The sequence below is a fragment of the Microtus pennsylvanicus genome, chromosome 14 (genome assembly GCF_037038515.1).
Source record: "Microtus pennsylvanicus isolate mMicPen1 chromosome 14, mMicPen1.hap1, whole genome shotgun sequence".
In the NCBI taxonomy this organism is placed as follows: Eukaryota; Metazoa; Chordata; class Mammalia; order Rodentia; family Cricetidae; genus Microtus; species Microtus pennsylvanicus.
The window spans coordinates 75,009,619-75,035,034 of record NC_134592.1 but is presented as its reverse complement, the minus strand read 5'-3'; the positions used below and the strand labels follow the sequence as shown (position 1 = coordinate 75,035,034).

The following is a 25,416-nucleotide window of genomic DNA, read 5'->3' as shown; positions in this document are numbered from 1 at the left end:
ACTGCTCCTGGATAGTAAAAAATTGCAGATTCACAACAGAACAGATTCAGACCACTAAATGAGTCACACTGTTGGATGAATGTACGTAGGCTTGAGAGAGAGAAAAAGAAAGAATATAGAGATAAAGTTAATGGTTTAAAAAAAAGGTAAAGTCTTTAAAGAGACAGAGTACAGATAGTTAAGAGATTAAAAGAAATAAAGAAAAATAAGCCATGTAAAAATGGAAAATTCACAGAGAGTCTGGATTCTGTACATTGTGTTTTCTTTAAAATTTTTGACTGTGAAGGAGCTAAGTACAGAGAGACATTTCATTACATGGGCTGCCAAGCTAAACCAGAATGGATATAAGGGTATTACGATTTCAAATTTGGGTCTAAGGATATGATGCTTTGGAGAGAGTCTTCTTTTGTTTTCGCAGAGGACCAGACCCTGTGGATTGCATCTATCCCGATATGGTATGATAGACCACGACCTCCCGAAAAGTTGCTTGTGAACACCCTCAAGAAATTACTTCACTCAACTGCCAACTGAGATAAACCTGGCACACAGGTTACACCCTAACTGATCTGATTAACAGCACCCCCATTCAGCAGAAAGCAGTTTGGAGAGAAAAAACTGCGCCCATGTTCCCAAAATATTGTTTATAAATGTTCTTTTACATTTAAAGGGGGAAATGATATAGGTATGAATAATTTGCATTGGTATGGATTTTAAGGTCAATTTTGTTATATGTATATGTATTTCTTGACCTTGATTAAGGCATTGTGATTATGTAGTTCATTTAAAAATGTACTGTATAATTAAGAAATATAGGTTGTTAATGGATAATCATCGATGATAGTAAAGTTTGTAGTCATGTTACTTAGATTTTCTAGATATATAGAGATATATTTCAGATAGGCATTCTTCATATCTCTCAAAGGCTACAGAATATGGCATTTAATGTTTTAATAACTTAGGACTTTTCATGACAATGAGACATGTCTGCTCCTGGCGGCACCAATCTACTTCGAGAGGAAGATGGGCATCAAAGAGGATCCTTATGGAGTTTGATAGCCATTTGGGCAAGAAACTGCTCTTGCCTGGATTATTGCATAAACTGGACACAGAGAACCCGCAGAGAGAGGACTGCTGAACTTGCCTAAAGGTGAGACAGTCTTTTGGGGTTCATGACTCATGAAAGAGTCTGCAAGACATTCTGCAGGACACAGCAGATAATGACTGAACTGTCTTTAAAATTTCCTGCTTGATGAAAATGTCTTCTGGATACTATGGGCCTGAAGGCTAAAGATGGATGCCCCAACAGTACAAAAAAACTTTGGGTGACTGTCCAGACAGCGAGATGTCTCTGTCATTTCTAGAATTTTCTTATTTCTTGTTTACTTAGGTAGTATTATATCCTTCTGGAGTCTTTGATGGAGTTAAAGAATAAATAGATAGTTATAATTTTCCTTAGTTATGATAGAAAATAAAATAGATATAAATATTGTAACTGTAATTCTTGCTTGATAACTGTTTTGCTATATGTAATTTTGCTATGTTAAAGTTAAAGCCTTCCTTTTTTTGTTTAAACAGAAAAAGGGGAAGTGATGTGGGAATGTCATATATCAATCTGTTGATTTCATTGGTTAAGCAATAAAGAAACTGTTAGGCCCATTTGATAGGCTCACCCTTTGGTGGGTGGAGTAAACAAAACAGAAGGCTGGGAGAAAGAAGCTGAGTCAATGAGTCGCCATGGTTCTCCCACTCCAGGCAGATGCAGGTTAAGATCATTCCTGATAAGCCAGCTCATGGGCTACAGCAGATTATTAAAAATGGGCTAGTCCAGGTGCGAGAGCTAGCCTAGAAGAGGCTAGATAGAAATGGGCCAAGCAATGTTTAAAATAATACAGTTTCCATGTAATTATTTTGGGTAAAGCTAGCCGTGAGGCGGCCGGGTGCCAGGGACGCAGCCCCGCCGCTCCAACTACAACTTGCCAATAGTGTCACTCCTTTTCAGGGCAACTTTTCTTCAAACTACCGCAAGAGCAAATGGATGTACAGCCACTTTGGAAATCAATATGGCAATTTCTCAGAAAAGTGGGAATCAGTCAACCTCAAGATTCAGCTCTGCCACTCCTGGGCACATACTCAACTAAATTCATAGCAGCTTTATTCTTGATAGTCACAAACTAGAAACAACCTAGATGTCTCACAACTGAAAAACTGATATAGAAAATGTGGTACATTTACACAATGAGTATTGTTCAACTGTTAAAAACAATGACATAATGAAATTTGCTGGCAAATGCATGGAACTTGAAAGAACTTTCCTGGGTGAGAAAACCTGGACCCAGAAATACAAACTTGGCATGTACTCACTGTAAGTGGATATTCGCCATCAAGTGAAGGATAACCATGCTACTATCCATAGATTGAGGGATGAGAGGCACACAAATCTCACTGAAGGGGAAATAGATTAGACATCATAAGTGGAAGGAGGAGAGGTCTAGGTAGAGGATGAACATGGGAACAGGAGGGATCAGGTGGGGGAAGGGTGGAGGGAGAGAGTACTGCAATCAAGCACATCTCTGGAATAAACTAGAAACCTAAAACAATACAAACTCCCAGGAATCTATGAGTGCGACCTTAGCTAAACTCCTAGCAATGGGAGATATGGAGCCTGAATCAGCCATCTCCTGTAATCAGGCAAGTCTTTCAGTGGAGGGATTGGGACCCCAACCCAGCCACATAACCACTGACCTAGAATTTGCCCTGCCTACAAGATAGGCTCAGAACAAAAGGTGAAACAGAAATTATAGGAGAGGCCAATCAATGACTGGTTCAGCTTGAAACCCATACTATGAGAAGAAACCAGCCCCTGTCAATGGCGTGAGGGCCAGGACCCAGAGGCTGGACAGCCCAGAAACCTAGGATAGAACCAAAAATGACTGGCAGCAGAAAATAAAAGTCAATGAGATGATTCCCAATGATATTCTTCTATAGTCACGATCGTTACCTAGCCCAATTGCCATCAAGAGGCTTCATCCTAGAACTGATGGAAGTAGATGGAGAGATTTATAGTCAAACACTTAAGAAACCAAGAGAAATTGTCAGGGAGCATGAGAGTTGCAGCAGGTGAAAACTAGTGTTTAAATACCAGCCCACCAGAGGAGTGATTATCTTATGGAGGTTAATCCTGTTCTGGCAAGGCCTGAAGGACGACCATCAACTGAAAACTGTTTTCACTTTTACTAAAACAGCTTGGTGTTTCCCCCATACCTGCATTGTAGTATGTAATCTCATGTGATGTGCATATATAATCTCTTGATTACATCTCAAGCTTATGGGCACATATATCTGTGGGTGGTCAGGAAGATGACTTTGCATTTAGCCATATAATTTTGTTATATAGAATATATATTAGTACATGCTTCCTAAGTAGATCTATTTGTTCCATGAGGAGAGTTTAAAACCTGCCTTGTTCTTTTACTCAGACTACCTGCACACATTTAGCTCACTTTCACCTCAAAGCAGCTTAAAATTAGACTAAAGGATTTTTGTAAATAGATCATAAGTTTGGAATTTTGCAGCAATGCTTAAGGTCAGAGTTGCAGATATCCAACCAAGGCTACTACACAAAGCACCCTAAGAAAAGCATGCCAATTTTTTGCTTGCCAGTCTGTTAACAAAAGACCTATATCTCAAAGTTTATCTCACTGGGCACTGTATCCTCTACCCTCTGGTCATGGTCTTAGTCCTGTAAACTTGTGTTGCCATGGTGAACAGCTCAGCTCCTTACCACTTGCTCTAGGAATGTGCTTTTTGACTAATTAGAGGTAATTCTTGTAATTTCTTTATTGCTTCAAGTCTTCTGGGAAAAAGGAAGTTTTTAGGCTAGAAGAGAAGACACTAGAAGAAGAAGTTAGGAGGAATCATAAGTAGGACAGGAGAATTAGAGTAGATGCAGAACAATAAAGAGACTGATTCAGAAGAGCGTGTATGAGAGAATTTGTTTGTTCAGTCTCAGATAGTCAGAGGAAAAATGTCTTTTTTTCTTGTTGTAGAATCTGTTTCTGAACCCTGAAGAGTCTTGGGCCTGGATCCCAAAGGCATGTGTTAATAAATCCTGTAGAAAAAGGAAGGAAGGATTTTGGGTGTCTAAGGGACCAAGGACATCACAGGGAAACACAGAGTCAACTTACCTTGATTCATTGGGGCTCACAGAGACTGAACTGCCAACCAGAGAACTTGCATGGAGCTAACCTGGGCCCTCTATACATATGTTGCAGATTTGTGGCTTGGTCTTCTTGTGGGACTCCTGACAAAAGGAGCAGTGGCTCTCTCTTACTCTGTTATCTGCTCTTGGGACCCTTTCCTCCTACTGTGCTGCTTCATCCAGCCTTAATAGGAGAGGAGGTGCCTAGTCCTGTTGCAACTTTGATATTCCATGTATATACATGGAAGGCCTACACTCTTCTGAAGGGATGGGAGAGGGAGTGAATAGGGGTTTGGGGAAAGACTGGGATAAGACAGGGTAGTATATAGCATGAATAATATAAACCCAGCGACAGAAATTGGGATTAACATGAAGACTCTTGAGCTGCACTTCATAGTATCATAGAATCAGAATCTTAGGCATCTTTAAGACGGTCATCAAGATATCTTAATATTTGAATATGAAGATTCACACTGTGTATGATAAAGCTCTGATATGTAAAGGATAAAGAGAAGGAAGGAAAGAGCACATTTCCAGAGGATATTTCTATTACTTCAGTTTATTCAAGCCAATTTAGACAATCACTTTTTTCCAAATTATTTAAATAAATAGAATTTTGTAGAAGAGCTTAAGAGAAATGTTAGGCTCACAGTCATTGACATCAAAAGCTCCAGCTCAGGCTGGCCCATGAACCTGGTGTTTGGGAAGATCAAAGCTAATCAAAGGTGTACAGCTGCTGGGATACTTCAACACAGCCTGTGCTGCACAGTGGGCCCTTCAAAGAACGCATGCATGGGACCTCTCAAAAGCCTTGTCTGTGATTTGTTAAATACCAGTGTCTACCTCTAATCACAGCTTTGTTATTCCAGGGTATTCCTCCCATCCTGCTAGAGTGCGTTCTGCTGCATAGCCCTGGGTTTGAGAGCTTTCCTCTGTAATCCTGTCACTGGAGCATGCTCTTGTCTGCCACACGTCACAGACTTGCCCCTGACCATTGTGCTGATGGGTGCTGCAACCTGGTCCCTGGCAGAAGGTGTCAGTCATGTGACTGTGGCCCCCGAGAACCCTCCAAGCAGCCTCTGTGACCAGGCAGGGCACTTTGAAGCTTTTTAGTATACTAGGAATAAGAATGGACAGTTAAGCGTATTTTCCAGATTTGGGAACAGCATTTTATTTATGTACTGTAGAGAATTAGTGGTTCTAATTCTGACTGACATTAAACAAGATAGTCCGTGATGCAGGAATGTGGGTTTATCTAAATCAAAACACTATTCAAAAAACTGAATTAAACCAGGTTTGGTGTTGCATACCTAAAATCCCAGGAAAGTGAGATAGAAAGAGTTGGAGGCTAGCCTGGAATGGGGCCCGGTCTCCAAAACAAATAAATAAATACAATTTCTAGAATCTTTTTAATTAGTAAGAATTAAAGTCATCTCTAACCTCAACTCCACTGAGAACTTATATCCAAAGGTTTATATAAGTAATTTTTTAAAGCAGTATCTCCCTATGTAGTTCAGGATCTGCCTATGTCTTCCAAACTGGCCTGGAACTTGCAATCTTCCCACCTCGGCCTCCTGAGTGCTAGGCTTGCAGGAATGTGCCACCACGATCTGCTCTTCTACATAGAATGGTTCTTCTACATAGAATGTGTTTGCCCTTCCCTTTGTTTTGCTCTAACCCCCTCAACCAACCCACACAGCAAACACACCGAACTCTCTTTTCAAAAGAATACACCTTTTAAATAATAAAACACATGTGTGAGATTATAAAGATAGTACAAAGAAAATATGTTCTTATACTGATTGATATATTTGCCATAATATAACTGAGTATTAACATAATATAGCTAACTTAATTTCAAAATTTACTCAGATTTTTCTGGCTTTTACCCACTGTGTGTTTTGGTTCTATCTTTACAACAGGTTATCATGTCTGTCTCCTGGCTTTCCTCATTTTTCACCATTGTCATAGGTTTCAGATTATCTGTAGAATGCCCTTCCCCTCAAACAATACTTTTCTTATTAGCCTGGGGTTCTGGAATGTAAAAAGACAACCAAGACCCACTTCAGCACATAAGACTAAGATGACCAATCACTGGTTATGAATCATGGTCACATTATAGTAGTGTTTGTCAGGTTTCTATGCTGTACACGTTCCTCTTCCTCCCTCCACACTGTGCTTTTGGAAAGGAAAGTCAGCATAAACAAACCAAACTTACAGAGTAATGAGTTCTATCAGACTCCTTGAAGGCATCATATCTCCAGGAATCGCTGGGATTCATCTGTACTGAAACTATGTCTGTTGTCCCCCTTTTATTCAGTCATATATATCACTATGGATTCCATGGTATTTGTATTATACTACTCATAATGGTCCAACACTATTTTATTGCTAAAATGATTCAGGCTTCAGTCATAAGAAGTTCTTTTAGTTAGAATGTATGACTTTTCATACTCAAACATTTTATACTTCTTTCATACTCAAATATTTTAGAATTCTTCAAGATACCTCAGTTTATGGTTAGAGCAAACTGTTCTGAATTCATCTTATACACTCAGTGCCCCACTATTAGAATCAGGCACAGCTCTAAAGAATGTTAGTTCCTTTATCAGACAGTAGTGTTAAAAATCAAGATATGGGTACTAGGTAATCACACCCATCTGGCATATTCCCTTATACTCTCTATACCTGCAGTCACCAGCCACAGAGGAGACAGACCAGCGTCCACATGAATGTGTGGCTTAAGTCATGTAGAACTTCTAACATTCAAGATATCACTGTCTGGCAAACATTTTGGAACTCTGGGGAAGCATATTTGTAGTAGCATGCAATGTATAGTTCAACCATGGAAGCCAAGAGCAATTTATGACCTTAAAGATCGATAGCATTAATTTAACTAAAATCCCCTCATCACAAGGTTGCTTTGAATTGTTTGGTCCATGGGGCAATCCCTTGAGGAAGGTTGCATTCTACAATCAGGAAACACTTTCATTTGAGTACAGAGAAGACATATGGCTAATTAGATTCCCAGCTGTTTAAATAACTTCAGATAAATCTCTGTGTCAGCCAGGAAGTTGTCTCTAGTGCATCCCCACAGAGAGATCCAACTGGGCTGTCCGATATTTTGGTCAACTTTAGATGGAGTTGGAGAAACAAGTTTCTCAAATTATAGATGTTACAAAACTGTAAGCTATATGTTAAAAGTGAAACACAAGGCTAGAAAGCCTGACAGACTTTCATGCAGAAACAACAAGAAATTTTAACAGGGTAAAAAATAAAGTTGTGTAACTAGGTATTTGAAATTACTTGCATAAGGGTGGGAGTAATTACTTGGCACCAACTCATGTGAAAATAGCTAAGGATTGAAACCACAAGTGAGCCAACAATGTCCAGAGTTGCCAGAGAAGTGATGCCTGCTTGGACTGGAGTAAAGGCATGCTGTGCTCAGCTTGAGTACAGTCACCACCCCAACACTGGCTTTCCTAAGCACATAACTCCAGGATCATTGCTGTCATTTCATAGCAAGATAACATTTTTACAATGTTTTTAACGTTTTGCATAAGCTTTTATTTTTTGTTTTGGTTAATTTTTTGTTGGTTGGTTGACTTTTTGGTTTTTTGATATTTTGTTTTCCTTTGTTTTTCAAGACAGGGTTTCTTTGTGCAGCCCTAGCTATCCTGGAATTAGCCCTGTAGAGAAACTCACAGAGATCTGCCTGTCTCTGCCTCTCAAATGCTGGGATTAAAGGTGTGTAACACCACCGCCAGCTTTGATTAAACTTTCATCCACATAGTTATGGAGAATATAGTGATATTTTGGTGTATATTTAGTGATCAAAATTAGTGTAATTAGAATATCTAAACTTCAGACTAATAGATTGTCTTTAGCTGTGGTCATCCTACTGTGTTATAGCATATACTAGCACTTTTTCCTCCTGTCTGGCTGTATTTTGGTATTCTATCCTTCCCTCCACCTTCACTGGCAACCACTATTCTACTCTGTAGTGTCTAAGATGAACACTTAACTTATACACGTAAATGAGAAGATAGAAAATATGTCTGCCTTCTAAATACCATGTTGTTAACATAAAACAAACCTTTTAAAGTATCTATCTAAAAGAAAACAACTTGAATAATGGATAGAACCATGCAGTTGTGTAATGAAGTTCTAAAGGAATTAGATGGGCTCAAAACAGAAATGAGGCAAGTTGAAATGGCCACATGTAGCTGGGGAAGAAGGAATCCCCACATGTCGCTGGGGAAGAAGGAATCCCCACATGTAGCTGGGGAAGAAGGAAACCCCACAGGTAGCTGGGGAAGAAGGAAGTTGCCTTGTAAATGGAGACTGCTCATTCATTTACCGGCTGCCCAATCCAAAAAAATCACACGGAAACTATAATAATTACAGTACTGCTTGACCACTAGCTTAGGAATCTTTCTAAATAGTTCTTATATCTTAAATTAACCAATTTTTATTGTTTTGTGTATTGCCATGAGGCTGTGGCCTACTAGTAAGGTTTTCCAGTGTGCTCTTCTCCTTCGGCAGCTACATGGCATCATTTACATACTCTCTCTATAAACCTCTGCTCAGATTTTCTGTCTGGCTTTGCTCTGCTAAGCCATTGTCCATAAGAACTTTCTTCATCAACCAATAAAAGCAACACATATACAGAAGGACATTCCATATCATCTCCCTTTTATGTCTAATTAAAAAGGAAGATTTTTAACTTTAGCATAGTAAAATTACAATAACAAAACAGGTATTAAGCAAGAATTACAATACTTCTTTGTGAGTCTAAAATTATATATCTACTTTATCTTTTATCACCACTAAGGAAAACTATAATTATAACTATCTATTCTTCAACTCCATCAAAGACCTTAGAAGGATGTACTAATTAAGTAAACAGGAAGTGCATTGTAAGCAACTTCCAAAGTACTGGACTTGTCAGAGACATCTTGCTGCCTGGACAGTCACCCAAAGTTCTTCTGTAACGTTGGGGCATCCGTCTTCAGCTTACAGGCCCATAGTATCCAGCAGACTTTTCTGTGAAGCAAGAAATTTGGAATATTGTTTTGCCTATATTGGCAGTTTCTCAGTCACTTTCTTCCGTATCCTGCAGTATATATGGCAGATTTTTTCATGAAGCAGGAACCCTGAAGGACCATCCATCTTTTGGAAAGTTTAGCAGTCACTTTTCTGTGAGTCCTGAATTTCAGTTCATACAGCATAACATCAAGCAGTCCAGGCAAGAGAAGTTTCTTGTCCAAATGGTTAACCTCGTCACATTGAAGGCAAATTCCTTTATCAAGTTTCTTCAATGCCTATCATCCTTCTAAAGTAGATTGTTGCTGCCAGAAGCAGACATGTCTCACTTTTGAGAAAAGTCTAAGTTCTTAAAACAATTTAAATGCCATATTCAGTTAGATAGAATATCTATCTAACTGAAATATATATCTATGTATCTTTGTATACCTAGAAAACCTAACATAATTAAAAGTTTGATTATTATAGATAACCATCTATTAATCTGTATTTCTTAATTATATATTACATTTTAAATAAGGTGCACAAACACAATATTTCTGTTAAAATAAGAGCAGAAATACATATACAGTGTAACAAAATCGTCCTTAAATTTGTATCAATAAACAAAGATCCATACCAATACAAAGTATTGATCTTTATGTTATATCCCCCTTATTTTTTTTAAAAAAGAGTTTGACTGTGACCATTTAACCATTTATAATCAACCCCCTTTAAATGAAAACAAACATTTATCAATGATCATTTTGAGAATTTGGGTGTAGTTTTTGAGACTACTTCTTGCTGATTATTGGACAAAGTATTCTTAGGTTTCACAGAGACCTTTCAGGGGGTCTTCTTCCATCAAACCACATTAGCTTGGAATGAATCCACAGACTCTCATTTCCTGTGGAATCAAAAGCATAACCTCTTTTCCAAAGCAACATATGCTTAGACTCAAATTTTGAAGTCAAGATACCTTTTTGCTGGTTTAACTTAGCATCCCCTAGAATCAAATGTCTCTCTGCAGTCAAAAAATTCAAAGAAAACACAATAATATACATAATCCAGAATCTTTGTGCATCTTTATGTGGCTTGTTTTTCTTTACTCCCTTAATCTATGACTTACTCTTTATATTACTTTTATTGTCTCTTTAAAGACTTTGATTTTTTTAAACCTATTTCTTTTTATAACTGTCTATACTCTTTTTCTTCCCTTTCCCAAGCCTATGTACATTTATCCAACACTGTGACCCATTCAGAGACCCCTTTTCTCTGAATCTGTCTTTATTGCATATCTGTAATCATTTTCTGATGAGGAATGTTTTTTTTTCTAAATACTAAGTGGCATGGCTAGGACTAAGGCTGCTTTGCCTTTTGGCCCTGCCCAGTCCAACATGGCAGAAAGGTACCTTTACCACCAGCTCTGAGAGCCATGCTCACTGCCCCAGATGCAGGGACACAGCAGGTCTATGTCACTATTAAGTAATTTGTAACATGCTGTTCACAGACCACATTTAAGTTCAGGACCTCCTGAAAGAGCTAGAGCTATTCATGCCGCTAGTACCAGCATGAATCAGGAAGCCATTTCTTAATGAAGCCATGCAGTTTTTTTGTGCTTATACTGAGGCAGGAAGCTGTCTCTTAGAGGACCTGCTCCTCTGCCCACTGCCAGCCAACAAAACCTACCTGGGGGTGGGGGGAAAGCAGCTACCAAGAAGCTGTGCTTAACTCTATTCTTTCGTGTCTAGAATTCATTCTCAAGCTCTCAGTTTTTATGTGGATTCTCCATTCCGGTGCCATTTGTAAATGGAGAATGTTCATTCATTTCCCAGTCACCCAATCCAAATCATCATGCAGAAACTATATTAATTACAACACTGCTTGGCCAACAAGACAGGATCTGAAACAACGGGAATCAGTTCCAAAGAGGCAGAGTGAAAGAACTGACTAGCAATGAAGAGCAAGCATCATTATAACACACCTGTGAAGCAACAACCTCCTATAATTACCTCTATTTGAGCAGGCACTAATGGGAATTCCAAGGATGGATAGAAACTTGGTAGATGCAGTCCTTTAAAGAATCTGGCTACCTATTCACTACAGGTATACTTACAGAGGTATGCTTAAGCATATTTAGTCAAATACAATTTAAGATTCCTATAATAGTGACTTATTTTTTCTTTTCTCTCATTATTCCAACCTTTTCAGTTTTCAGAAAAGTGAAACAAGAACACAAATGGGAAGGTACAGGAACATTCAATCTTCTGTCAAAAGCACAAATACCACAACATGACTAATTATAAAGTAAAAAACTGCCATTCTGTAGAACAAAACACTAGCCACTTGGTAAAGTTACATCATGTATTTCCACAAAAGAAACATTACTTTCCAGAATGATTGATGAATGTTAGACCACATCTTTGGCCTGTGCCCCTGTCAATTATGGGGAACTCCCATCACTGTGGAGTTAAAGAATGTGGACTGTTTCCCAATATGTGTTTTGTTTTCATTTACATCTGTGTATGTTTTCTAGTCTGGGGCCACCTGTCCCTGAACAGCTGGAAGCAGGCAGTATGGTCAAGAATTCTAAGCCAAAACACATTAACTAGTGGTGCTTGATCCTGCCAAGGGTGACTGCCGACCGTGGGAATTACCGGTCTTGAACTTTTACACAGCTGTATGTTCTAACTTACTGGAGGAAAACTGTTTCCTAGGAAATCATTGTTTTTAGACCATAAAATTTGTCAGTTCAGCACCCACTCTGTTCTTACAGCTTACAGGCTAATGTCCGTGCAAGCCAGGTCACGGTGGGACACACTGCAGTGAGTGTGAGGAAAACTCTTACAGCGATCCATCTGGAAGATGCAGTTGTAAGTGAATGTTAAAAGCACAAGTGCAGTCAGTTGGATTTACTATGGACATGCCACAAAAAAAGAAAAAAAATGGAGTTTCATATTTTTTTTTTGGTGTTGATTTTTCAAGACAGGGTTTCTCTATGTATCCCTGATGTCCTGGCAGTCACTCTGTAGACCAGACTGAACTCAAACTCACAAAGATCTACCTGCCTCTGTCTCCCAAGTGCTTGTATTTAAGGCATGTGCCACCATTGCCCAGCAAGTTTCATATCCTTTTATTTTTTTCTAAGAAATTTGAACTTAGAAAATGAATACAGCTTAATTCTAACTTTGAAAACAGTATTTTTTATAATCATATAAAAGACTTTTTCTTTTTAGCATTATTAACCTACATTAAATATTAGCCTTTATTAAAATTTCTCTGAGTTATTACAATGGAACAAACACCTAAGGCCATAGTTGACTATAGCCAAACTTCTGCTATTTGGAAGGCTGTGGAGGGAAATCGATCCCTCTGAACAGAAGTAGAATCTGATAGCTACATAGGTCACAGGAAGTCAGAGATGTGTTATGTATGATTCTCAGGACTTTGGGTCTATCGCATAGTTACTATTTATTGAACAGGCATCCACAGAATGCCTGATGGGTACTTCCGATGCTACAGGGTGATCCTCTGTCTTCTTGGATTTGAGGTCCATGCCTTTCGGTTCATGTGTGAGTTCTATCTATAGGATTCAGAACAGTCCTACCCACTCCATCATTCTGCAATGAAGAAGGCATTCAACATTCATGCTGCCCAATGGAGAAGCTACTAGTCATATGTAACCATCAAGAACTTAGAGTATAAGTATTGCAAGTGAGGGATGTAATTGAGCATTTCTGAATTTTACTCATTAAACATGTGGAGCCATGTTGAAGGAGAGCCATTTGTTGGTTTCCTGTCACCCAGCTAGCTTAGATCCAAAATAATCACACAGAAACTGTATTAATTAAATCAGTGCTTGGCCCATTAGCTAAAGTTTCTTATTGGCTAACTACCACATATTAATTTAACCCATTTCTATTAATCTTTGTATCACCACATGACAGTGGCTTATTGGCAAAGTTTTGGCATGTCTGACTCCGGTGGCAGCTCCATAGCTTCTCTCTGATGCTGCCTCCTTCCTCCCGGCATTCAGTTTAGTTTTCCCCGCCTACCTAAGTTCTGCCCTGCTATAGGTCCAAAGCAATTTCTTTATTCATTAATGGTAATAACACCATACACAGGGAAATCTCACATCAGAGCCAGTGAGTTGGCTCAGTAGATAAAGGTACCTGTCACCAAGCCTGATGGCCTGAATTTGATACCCAGAGCCCACATAGTAGGACAGACGGGACTCCTATCAGTTGTCTTCTGACCTCCACACATGTACCATAGCACACGTGTATACACAAAAATAATATAAAATATTGCGTGTGATTAGTGGGCACATATTAGACAACATAAATTTGGTTTTTGCATTGATGTTTGCATTGATGTAAAAGAATTTTTACATCTCAGTTTAAAATGTGCTTCTAAAGAAAGTCAATGTAAAAAATGATAAATATGATGTGACCATAAGTCATGGTGACCCTTACATTATCTCCTGTATAAATGTGTACTTTGGGCTAAAAATTTGTCACTATATCCTTTCCCTGTTTCACTATATATCCTTAATTATTTTCTTCAGATAACACGCATCTCAGTTTTCTATATATAATTGGCTATATTAAAACCAGAAAGGAAGGGTAAGCAAGATATCTCAGTGAGTATAGGTGTTTGTTGCCGACCTTGACAACATGGAAGAAAGAAAGAGCTGACTCCTACAAGTTGTCCTTTGACCTCCACATAAACAGTCAGGGAAGAGGACTTGGGGTAATATAATGCTTATTTAGAATGCAGGAAAAAAAATCAATTTTGAAACATTTTTTCTTTGTTTTTAGAGACAGGGTTTCTCTGTGGTTTTGGAGCCTGTCCTGGAACTAGCTCTTGTAGACCAGGCTGATCTCAAACTCACAAAGATCCGCCTGTCTCTGCCTCCCAAGTGCTGGTTGAAACATTTTTTTAAATTTTATTTATTATGTATATGATGGTCTGCCTGCATATATGCCTGTATTCCAGAAGAGGGTACCAGATATTACTACTGATGGTTATGAGCCACCATGTGGTTACTGGGAATTGAACTCAGGACCTCTGGAAGAGCAGCCAGTGCTCTTAACTGCTGAGCCATCTTACAGCAATTTTGAAACATTTTTAAAAGAAGGAATGTTGTAATGTGGGATTCTCCTCTGTATGCTATATGTTTTATTACCATTGGTTAATAAAAAAGCTGCTTAGGCACAATGGCTTAGCAGAGTAAAGCCAGGTGGGAAATCCAAACAGAGATATTTATAAAGAGTAGATGGGGCCAGGCGATGGTGGTGCACGCTTTAATCCCAGCACTCGGGAGGCAGAGGCAGGCAGATCTCTGTGAGTTCGAGACCAGCCTAGTCTACAGAGCTAGTTCCAGGACAGGCTCAAAAGCCACAGAGAAACCCTGTCTAGAAAAACCAAAAAAAAAAAAAAGAGAGAGAGAGTAGATGGAGTCATAGAGACACCATGTAGCTGCCAAAGGAGAAAGACACCAGAAAACCTTACCAGTAGGTCACAATTTTATGGAGATACACAGATTAATAGAAATGTGTTAATTTAAGATATAAGAGCTAGCTATAAAAATTCCTGAACTATAGACAAAACAGTGTTGTAATTAATATAATTTCTGTGTGATTATTAGATCTGGGCTGTCTGCTCTCTCCATATCTCTTCAACACAAATAATAAAGAAGGGGAGAGGGAAGTGAGAGAAACGTCACCTTTCACAATAGCCACAAATCACATAAAATATCTTGGGGTAACACTAACAAAAGATGTGAAAGACCTATTTGATAAGAACTTTAAATCTTTGAGGAAAGAAATTGAAAAAGATACCAGAAACTGGAAAGATCTCCCATGTTCTTGGATAGGAAGGATCAACATAGTAAAAATGGCAATCTTACCAAAAGCAATCTATAGATTCAATGCAATCCCCATCAAAATCCAAGCACAATTCTTTACAGACTTTGAAAGAACAATAATCAACCATATGGAAAAACAAAAAACCCAGGATAGCCAAAACAATCTTGTATAATAAAGGAACTGCTGGAGGCATTGCCATCCCTGACATCAAGCTCTATTATAGAGCTACAGTAATGAAAACAGCTTGGTATTGGCATAAAAACAGAGATTTTGACCAATGGAATTGAATTGAAGACCTGGATATTAATCCACACACCTACAAACACCTGATTTTTGACAAAGAAGCAAAAATTATACATTGGAAAAAAGAAAGCATCTTTAACAAATGGTGCTGGCATAACTGATGTCAACCTGTAGAAAAATGGAAATAGATCCATATCTGTTGCCATGCACAAAACTCGAGTCCAAACAAATTAAAGACCTCAATTTAACTCTGACCACACTGAACCTGATAGAGGAGAAAGTGGGAAGTAGCCTTCAATGCATGGGCACAGGAGACCACTTTCCTAAATATAACCCTAGTAGCACAGACAATAAGAGCAACAATAAATAAATGGGACCTCCTGAAACTGATAAGCTTCTGTAGAGCAAAGGACACAGTTACTAAGACAAAAAGGCAGCCTACTGAATGGGGAAAAATATTCACCAACCCCACATCAGACAAAGGACTGATCTCCAAAATATATAAAGAACTCAAAATATATAAAGAAATAGACATTAAAATTCTAAATAACCCAATTAAAAAGTGGTATACTGAACTAAACAGAGAATTCGCAACAGAAGAATTTCAAATGGCCAAAAGATACTGAAGGACATGTTCAACTCCCTTGGCTATCAGGGAAATGCAAATCAAAACAACTCTGAGATACCGTCTTACTCCTGTCAGAATGGCTAAGATCAAAAACACTAATGATAGCTTATGCTGGAGAAGATGTGGAGCAAGGGGAACACTCATCCATTGCTGGTGGGAATGCAAACTTGTGCAACCACTTTGGAAATCAGTGTGGCAGTTTCTCAGAAAACTGGGAATCAACCTACCTCAGTACCCAGCAATACCACTCTTGGGAATATACCCAAAAGATGCTCAATAATACTACAAAAGCATTTGCTCAACTATGTTCATAGCAGCACTATTTGTAATAGCCAGAACCTGGAAAAAACCTAGATGCCCCTCAACTTAAAGAAAGTGTGGCACATCTACCATTAGAGTACTCTCAGGGGTAAAAAACAATGACATCCTGAATTTTGCATGCAAATGAATGGAATTAGAAAACACTATCCTGAGTGAGGTAACCCAGACACAAAAAAATGAATATGATATGTACTCACTCATAAGTGGATACTAGGCATAAACAAAGGGCATCAAGCCTGTAGTTCATGATCCTAAATAAACTAAGTAATAAGGTGAACACAAGGAAAAACATATATAGACCCTCCTGGAAATTAGAAACAGACAAAAATTTGGGAGCATGGGAGCAGTGGTAGAAGAAAAGGGAGAAGGGGGGTTGAGGAGAACTTGAGGGAATGGGATAGTCAAGATGGAGGAAGGACAGATATGAGAGCAAGGAAAGAGATATCTTATAAATCTGCAAAATGACGTAGAAAAATACATACATATATACATACATATATACATACATAAAAAGAGATATCTTGATGGAGGCAGCCATTGTGGAGTTATCAAGAAACCTGGCTCTAGAATAATGCCCAAGAACCCACAGGGATGACCCCAGCTAAAACCCTAAGAAATAGAGGAGAGGGTATCTGAACTGGCCTTACGCTGTAGTCAGACTGATGATTATCTTAAATATCATCATAGAACCTTCGTCCAACAACAGATGGGAACAGAGGCAATGACCCACATCAGAGCACTGGACTGAGCTCCCAAATGCAGTTGAAAAGTGGAAGGAGTGAGAGTATGAACAAGGAATTCAAGACCATGAGGGGTTCATCCACTGAGACAGTTTACTTGAGCTAATGGTAGCTCACCAACTCCAACTGGACTGGGAGTCAACTCTGAAGGGGGTTGACAGTTGGGGCAGACTAAGGGGCCACTGATGGTGACACTGGGATTTGTCTCTACAGCATGTATTGGCTGCTTGGGATCCTATTCTCTTTGGATGTAAACCTTACTCAACATAGATGTAGTAGGGAAATCCTTGGACTTTCCACAGGGTGGGGTGCATGGCCCTTTATTAGGATTGGAGGGGGTGGAGTGGGAGGGTCTGTGGAGGGACTAGGAGGGGAGTGGGAGGAGTGGAGGGAGTGGGAATTTTTTAAGTAATAAATAAATAAATAAGTTTGGTATTTTTTAAGTAATAAAAAATGTAATGCAAAAAAACTAAAAATAAAAGGCTTACTGAGAATCATGAAAATCATGACATAGATTTACAGCCATTATTCTCTGAATACACACTACTTCACCTATGATACAGGAAACTGGAACTACACTACTTTCCAATACAAATAGCATGTTTTCAATGATACACACAAGGAAACTCTGCCAAATCTTCCAAGATTCTTCATTTAATTAGAAGCTATTCATCACTTGTATTATACCAAGGATAGCCATTCCTTCATAATACAATATCATTTTTATCATCCAGTACTGAATTCATTTTTCATTCATCAGTCATCTTTCAAGACTGCATTGATTGCTCTGAACCAGGGAATATCAGACAGCTACATTTTCACAAAAATAGCCCTCACTGAAAAGTATAGGAACTACCCAATATCACTTAAAAATCACACAGTATGGCCCAAAGTTCATCTGAGGATGAATTTTAGTCTGTAGATGGTTGCTCTATAGTTATAGCTATCAGGAAAATGCAAAGTAACACCAAGCAAATAGACTGAGCTACAGGGATGTGTGAACAAGCCCGAGAGGACAGCAAGAGGAAAGGAGCTGTAAGCCATACAGAAGTGATAAGAAAATAAGAGTCCTTCCAATGGCATGCCTTCCCCTGGGACAGATAGCATGCAGAAGTCCTGATGCTGTCTGGTGGCCACCCAAATACCATCTTCCATTTGCAGTCTTTCCTTATCTCCCCAGAGAACAGATTTCTATCTTCTCCTCCACCCTCTCACCTCATTGTGCTCCTCATCATGGCCTTAGTGGGACATCCACACACATATGTTTATTTCCCAGGCAAGATGTAGTTATGAACTATTTTCTAGATGAGCTGACAAGGGAGATCAGAAGGACAGGTAAGTGAGGGCACCCTGAGCTTAAATGTAGATGTCAAGGTACCATGATTCAAAACCACTCACTACCTGTGTAGCTTCAAACAAATCACAAAGAAGAAATTTTGTTTCACAGGACTTTTGCTCAAGAATTAGCATGGTACCTGCCTGGCACACAGTAAGTGCTTAGGGAATATAAGTGGTCACAACAATAGCTTTTATTGCTTCTATTATTATTGTTAGCCTGAAGAAGCACACTCTTGAAAGTCTGAGAATGAAGGAAAAGTCTGTAGAAAAGAAAGAGAAGAAAAATTCAGGATGCATTGTTCAAGGTTCAGAGGGCCCCAACTGCAACTGCTAAGGTTTTCATGCAGTGTTCTCATCAGGAAGGAAGAATTCATTCTCTACCTGAACCCAAAGATACATGCTGAGCCCAACCAACAGATGTGGGGGGAGATTAATGTTTGTTCACCAGTTTGGAGACTTCTTTTTCACACATGGAAATCAAAAGACTGGGTGGCAGTAGCACTAAGGACGCTGTGAAGGCAGATAGCAGCTATTACTGGGGTATCCCCAACAAGAGAGCAATGCCTGTGGGTCAGTAAATGGTGAGGAGGTAAACCACTCTGGAGCCCCTTTTCTCAAGGAACAGTATTGCTTTACTGCACATGAGTAAGCACTTAACATAGTAAAAGTCTATCGACTGTGATAGGTTAGCACATTTCCTTGGATTGGTCAGTGAGTGCTCAAGGATCTCTATGCATATATAAGGAACATGTAAAGGGAGACATGGAGAGTGCAGACTCATGGCCAGCTACCAGCTACTCACACTAGTTCAGAAACCAATGTTCTCTCTTCTGGGAATATTCAGGAGTATGGTATGCCAAGCTTCTCATTTAGAAGCACAGTTTGGAAAATAGGCTGGCTACCAGGTCATGTCTGCATTTTCTCCTATATCAGATGCCTTCTGAGACTAGTATTCTTTCTTAGCAAGCATTGAAAGTCAAATAGAAATATCTTGTAGATTGGTTCAAATGAACCATGTCTGTATACGTGTTTTAACATGCATGTGTTTATTCTGCTAGGATGTTGTCTTAATTAGGATTTCTATTGATGTGAAGAACACCATGACCACAGTAACTCTTCTAAAAGAAAACATTTAAATGAAGTGATGGCTTCCTTACAGTTCAAAGGTTTAGTCCATTATCATTATGATCAGGGAGCATGGGGGCTGGGAGTATGACAGTGTGCAGGCAAACGTGGTGCTGGAGAATTCTACATCTTGATCCTAAGGCAACAGAACTACACTGAGACTCTGGGGGTGGTCTGAGCATATATGAGACCTCAAAACCTACATGCCAGAAAAGGGCACCAGATCTCATTACAGATGGTTGTGAGCCACCATGTGGTTGCTGGGAATAGAACTCAGGACCTCTGGAAGAGCAGCTAGTGCTCTCAACTGTTGGGCCATCTCTCCAGCCCATGGAGTCCTATTTTTAAAAGTACTTTTCTATACCCATATCATGTAGGGTGCCTGTAATGATCTGTCCTGTCCCTTTAAGAGACAAGCCATGCCCACTCCCTCCCCTGTCTGCCCAGGCAAGCTGATCTTCAGCTTTCAGCCTGAGTCCTTTTCTTTTTAATCTCTCCCCCAGAAGAGGTAGCTTCCACCTTACTCCATTCTCCTCACTTCTCCCCTCCCCTGTCTCTCTATTTCTCTCTGCTCTTCCCCCTTCTCCCCTTACCCTTCACCCTTTCCTTCCATAACTCACTAAATAAATATCCAACCTCACTCAGCATGACATGCCTATCCTTCTGTCTCTCGCCTGCTGCATGGCTCCCTGCCCAGGACCAGCCACCTGTGGAATGGTCTCATGGCATGCCATGGGACTCGCTGCCCCTCATGGCCCACTGCCACCACTTGGGTGCCTGCAGCTTTTCTGCCGCTGAAGCCACTTGGAGATCCACAGCATTTTTACTTAATCCATTATAGGAATACCTAAACTAAGTAAAATAAACTCTTTCAAAAACCTATTAACTATGATCAGTAAATAACAAACACAGCAAGGCATTTACTGATTCCTGATATGAAATACAACATCCATTGAAAGAACTCAAGATCTATCTGAGGTCAAGTAAGCCAATCAGAGTAAGTAACACTGGCCATGTTATGCCCAGATCACGGAGTCCCTCCAAAAACCAACTAGGAGACCAAATCCTGTACATAAAATCAAAGAGCCTTTATTCTTACACAAGTTTGCAAACTCAGACTCTTCATGTGTCCAACATACTGGAGTGATCAGAGATCCCCAAACTCAGTTAGAGTTGGGTTTTTATAGTAGCAAAGGTGGGGATGAGAGATTTCTAAGGTTCAGGACCCCTAATTGGCTGACATTTGTCTAGTGGTGTCCTGGTGGAAAGTGATGGGTGTGTGCTGGCAGGTGATCCAGTCTACAAATGTTGGAACATTAGGAATTTCCTTTGGATGGTCTGCTCCTGGGTGATGTCTGGGTGGTCTCAGCTTGTGGTCTTTCTTGAAACCAGGTATTTTCTTAGAGTAAACTGTATAAGTTAGCTCGACTCAGGAAATAGCCAAGCCAGCTTAAAGATAAACAATTACATTTTTACTTACTATAAGGGGAAACTCACGCCACAAGAATGGGAAGTCCAAGCTCAGCTGTGTCCCACGGGAATCACCCAGAGAGAGCGAGCACCTGGTCTGTCCCAGTTTTTCTTCCTGAGCTCCAGGTAGCCACACTTTAACTAGGTTCCACTTCTTAAAGATAATTGGTTAACAAAGCTTCCCCCATCAGTAAACCACCGAGACTCAGACCTCTATTGAGCTTGTCATGGCTGGGTCCTATGGCCCACACTAATCCTCTTCAGTTTGGAGTCCATGGGCAGTTCCTAAGGTTTCTAAGATGCCTAACTCTTGGCAGTGGGAACTGGGAACTGAGTACAGTGACTTCCTAACACTGTCTGGAGAGTCGAGTTGGAACATCACACAGTGTTAACAACTGATTCGCAAGCACAGGAACAAGATAAGCATTCTGTTAGGAATAAGATTCTGTTAGGAAAGGATGCAGGGAAGGGGTGGCAATAGAATATTGTTCATCTATTTTCCTAATTAAAGAAAAACATGATATACTGTAAAAATGACAGTGTAAGAGCCAGAAGGCTTACACATAAGACATAGGGCCCTCACCCTTGAATTCCACAAAAAGTAAAACTCAGGACCCTTGGGTTCTAGCTCCTAAACTATGGAGTTACAGTTTAGAAGATTTTAGTGAATATGTGTTTTTATTTTAGATGTGGAAAACAAAAGTACTTAATAACACAGGCTATACCCAATCGGTGCCCTAGTCCCAAACAGTCAACCCTAAATGCACACACACACACACACACACACACACACACACACTATTTATTGAATAAATAGTGAATGAACTCAGCAAGCTGTATTTATCCATTTACCAATAATAGTTAAAGAATAAGAGGCTATAAGAAAAGAACACAGGATCTAGAGTTAGACTGCTAGGTTCAAATTCTGCCTTCAGCTCTTACTATCATTAAGACCGCATTACCTCCCCAGAGCCTCAGCTTTATCTGTGAAGTGAGGGTGGCTGTGCCTATGTGCATGTCACAGTGTTTATAAAAACTGAGGAAGACTATTGATTGCTGACAATACAGGTGTATAGGAAGCATTGCTGACAATACAGGTGTTTAGGAAGCATTACTGGCCTGAGATGCTGTTATCATCTTCAACGTCAAGGTTCTACCAACTGCAATATGAAGATGAATATTGCTCACACACTATGTTTGCAAATAAAATGTCATTGCAATAAAATCTTACCTATTTATGTGCTCATTCTAGAATGACAGAGTTGAATCATTGTTGCAGAAATGCTCTGCCTAGCAAAATCTAAGACATTAATTCTCTGTCCTTTACAAAATAGTCTATCAACTTCTGTTCTATATAGTTTAGTGAACTAACAGGGTTATTACATTAAAACTTATATATTATTTATAGTTGGTACATTATATTTGTGACACATTTTTGTATGGTATTTTATATTATCTCAGTTCTCACAAACTATTTTCCACCAATTTATAGATTGAAAGACCAAAATCCAAAAGATTATCTGATCTGCACAAAGACATATCCTGCCTAGAGAATACACTCAGGGAAACTCTATGAACTAGAATGCTGTTTTCCTGAATCCATCATGCCCCTATCTATTACACTGCCTCTAATTCTGACCCATCAGATACAAACTCAAAGAAGTAGTTCTAAGAAGGTTCCTTCAGTGCGGACCTGGTGCCTCATTTGTGAAGCGGCAGCTGAGGAGACTCCGGCGTTCGCCATCACCGACAAGAAACCCAAGGAAGGAGTCAAGATCGAGAACAACAACCATATTAATTTGAAGGTGGCGGGGCAGGATGGCTCTGTGGTGCAGTTTAAAATTAAGAGGCATACACCACTTAGTAAACTAATGAAAGCCTATTGTGAAAGACAGGGTTTGTCAATGAGGCAGATCAGATTCCGGTTTGATGGGCAGCCATTCAATGAAACAGACACACCTGCACAGTTGGAAATGGAGGATGAAGATACAACTGATGTATTCCAGCAGCAGACAGGAGGTGTCTACTAAAAAGGGAACCTGCTACTTTACTCCAGAATTTTGTTATAGACCAAGAATACATTCGCAATTAGCCGCAATTTGGTCCCACCACATCCTGGCTACTACAGTATAGTTTTCTCTATTCTTTCATTTCCCTGTCCCCATTTCTTTATTGTACATAAAGTAACTGGTGTATGTACACAAGCATATTGCGCTTTTTTCTTTTTTAAACTAAATGGCCAATGTTCTGTTTTGATTGACAGCAGATGGAGGTGGTCTGGGGGAAAGTACAGTTCTGTGAAAATATCCCCCTGCTCCATTAGTGACATGCTCATTCAGCTCTTATCTTTATATTCCAGGAAGTTATTTTGCTCTCAATGTTTTAACAAAAGAACCCAACCACAAAATCCTTGCATACCTTGTTCGATTGAAGAATTTTAACGTTTTTCATTTATCATTGTAAAACCAAGGACAATTTTATAACTTTTTTGTACGTAGCTGTTACATGTAGGACAATCTGTCTTTAAGTAGGGGTAAATTACTCTTGAACAAAATGATCCTAGATAGTTTTCCCTTCAAGTCAACCATCTTGTTGTTTAAATAAACTTCTTGTTTTTTTTTGGGGGGGGGGGGGGGAGAAGAGGATTTATTTGGCTTACACTTCCATATTGTTGCTCGTTATTGAGGAAATCAGTACAGGAACTCAAACAGGGCAGGAACCTGGAGGCAGGAACTGTTGCAGAGGCCATGGAGGGAGCTGCTTACTGGTTTGCTTCCCCTGGTTTGTTCAGCCTGCTTTCTTTTTTTTTTAATTTATTTATTTATTAAAGATTTCTGTCTCTTCCCCGCCACCGCCTCCCATTTCCTTCCCCCTCCCCCAATCAAGTCCCCCTCCCTCGTCAGCCCAAAGAGCAATCAGGGTTCTCTGTCCTGTGGGAAGTCCAAAAACTTCTTGTTTAAAATAAAAAAAAAAGAAGTAGTTCTGAAATTTTTTGTTCAGTAAAAGTTAAGACCAAGACCAGAGCCACTCTATGAAATGATATCCCTATAACACATGTTTTTATTTGTTTATCACAAAATTTTTCTTATCTCATTTGTGTTGATGTAGATTGCTGGGGGGCAATGGTCTCATAGCCTGTAAAGATTTGTCTCTTGTACTTGTTTAATAAAATGCTGGTTGGCCAGTAGCCAGTCAGGAAGTATAGGTGGGGCAATCAGAAGAGTAGAATTCTGGGAAGAGGAAAGACTCAGTCTGCAGGTGTCACTCAGACACAGAAGAAGCAAGATGAGAATGCCTCACTGAGAAAAGGTACCAAGCCACATGGCTAACACACACAAGAATTATGGGCTAATTTAAGCTGTAAGAATTAGTTAATAAGAAAGCCTGACATTACCATCCTTGACTTCAAACTCTATTACAGAGCTACAGTGATGAAAACAGTGTGGTACTGGCATAAAAACAGAGAAGTCGACCAATGGAATCGTATAGAAGACCTGGATTTTAACCCACAAACCTATGAACACCTCATTTTTGATAAAGGAGGCAAAAGTATACAATGGAAGAAAGAAAGCATCTTCAACAAATGGTGCTGGCATAACTGGACGTCAACCTGTAGAAGAATGAAAATAGACCCATATCTATCACCATGCACAAAACTCAAGTCCAAATGGATTAAAGACCTCACTATCAGTCAGAACACATTGAACCTGATAGAAGAGAAAGTGGGAAGTACTCTACATCAGATGGGCACAGGAGATCGCTTCCTATGTGTAACCCCAACAGCTCAGACATTAAGGGCAACATTGAATAAATGGGACCTACTAAAACTGAGAAGCTTCTGTAAAGCAAAGGACACTGTCACCAAGACAAAAAGGCAACCTACTGACTGGGAGAAGATCTTCACCAACCCCACAACAGACAAAGGTCTGATCTCCAAAATATATAGAGAACTCAGGAAACTAGACTTTAAAATGCTAATTAACCCAATTAAAAAATGGGGCACTGATCTGAACAGAGAATTCTCAGCAGAGGAAGTTCAAATGGCCAAAAGACACTTAAGGTCATGCTCAACCTCCTTAGTGATCAGGGAAATGCAAATCAAAACAACTTTGAGATATCATCTTACACCTGTCAGAATGGCTAAAATAAAAAACTCCAATGATAGCCTTTGCTGGAGAGGCTGTGGAGGAAGGGGTACCCTCATCCATTGCTGGTGGGAATGCAATCTTGTGCAACCACTTTGGAAATCAGTGTTTCGGTTTCTCAGGAAATTTGGGATCAACCTACCCCTGGACCCAGCAATACCACTCCTGGGAATATACCCAAGAGATGCCCTATCATATGACAAGAGCATTTGTTCAACTATGTTCATAGCAGTATTATTTGTAATAGCCAGAACCTGGAAACAACCTAGATGCCCTTCAATGGAAGAATGGATGAAGAAAGTGTGGAATATCT

General features: G+C 39.5%; 1 protein-coding gene across 2 annotated transcripts in view; it reads left to right on the top strand.

Moving 5' to 3' along the window:
* Nucleotides 1–25,416, top strand: part of LOC142834759 (small ubiquitin-related modifier 2-like) — a 69,179-nt gene that overhangs the window by 27,706 nt on the left and 16,057 nt on the right. Inside the window, exon 3 of one of the 2 annotated variants that reach the window (XM_075947592.1) lies at nucleotides 22,451–23,535. The exons of the other annotated variant lie outside the window; for it this stretch is intronic. Within the exon in view, the coding sequence (XP_075803707.1) occupies nucleotides 22,563–22,988 (426 nt within the window). The 5' untranslated portion in view covers nucleotides 22,451–22,562 and the 3' untranslated portion in view covers nucleotides 22,989–23,535. Of the gene's footprint in view, nucleotides 1–22,450; nucleotides 23,536–25,416 lie in introns of those variants that run through there. 2 annotated transcript variants of the gene reach the window in all.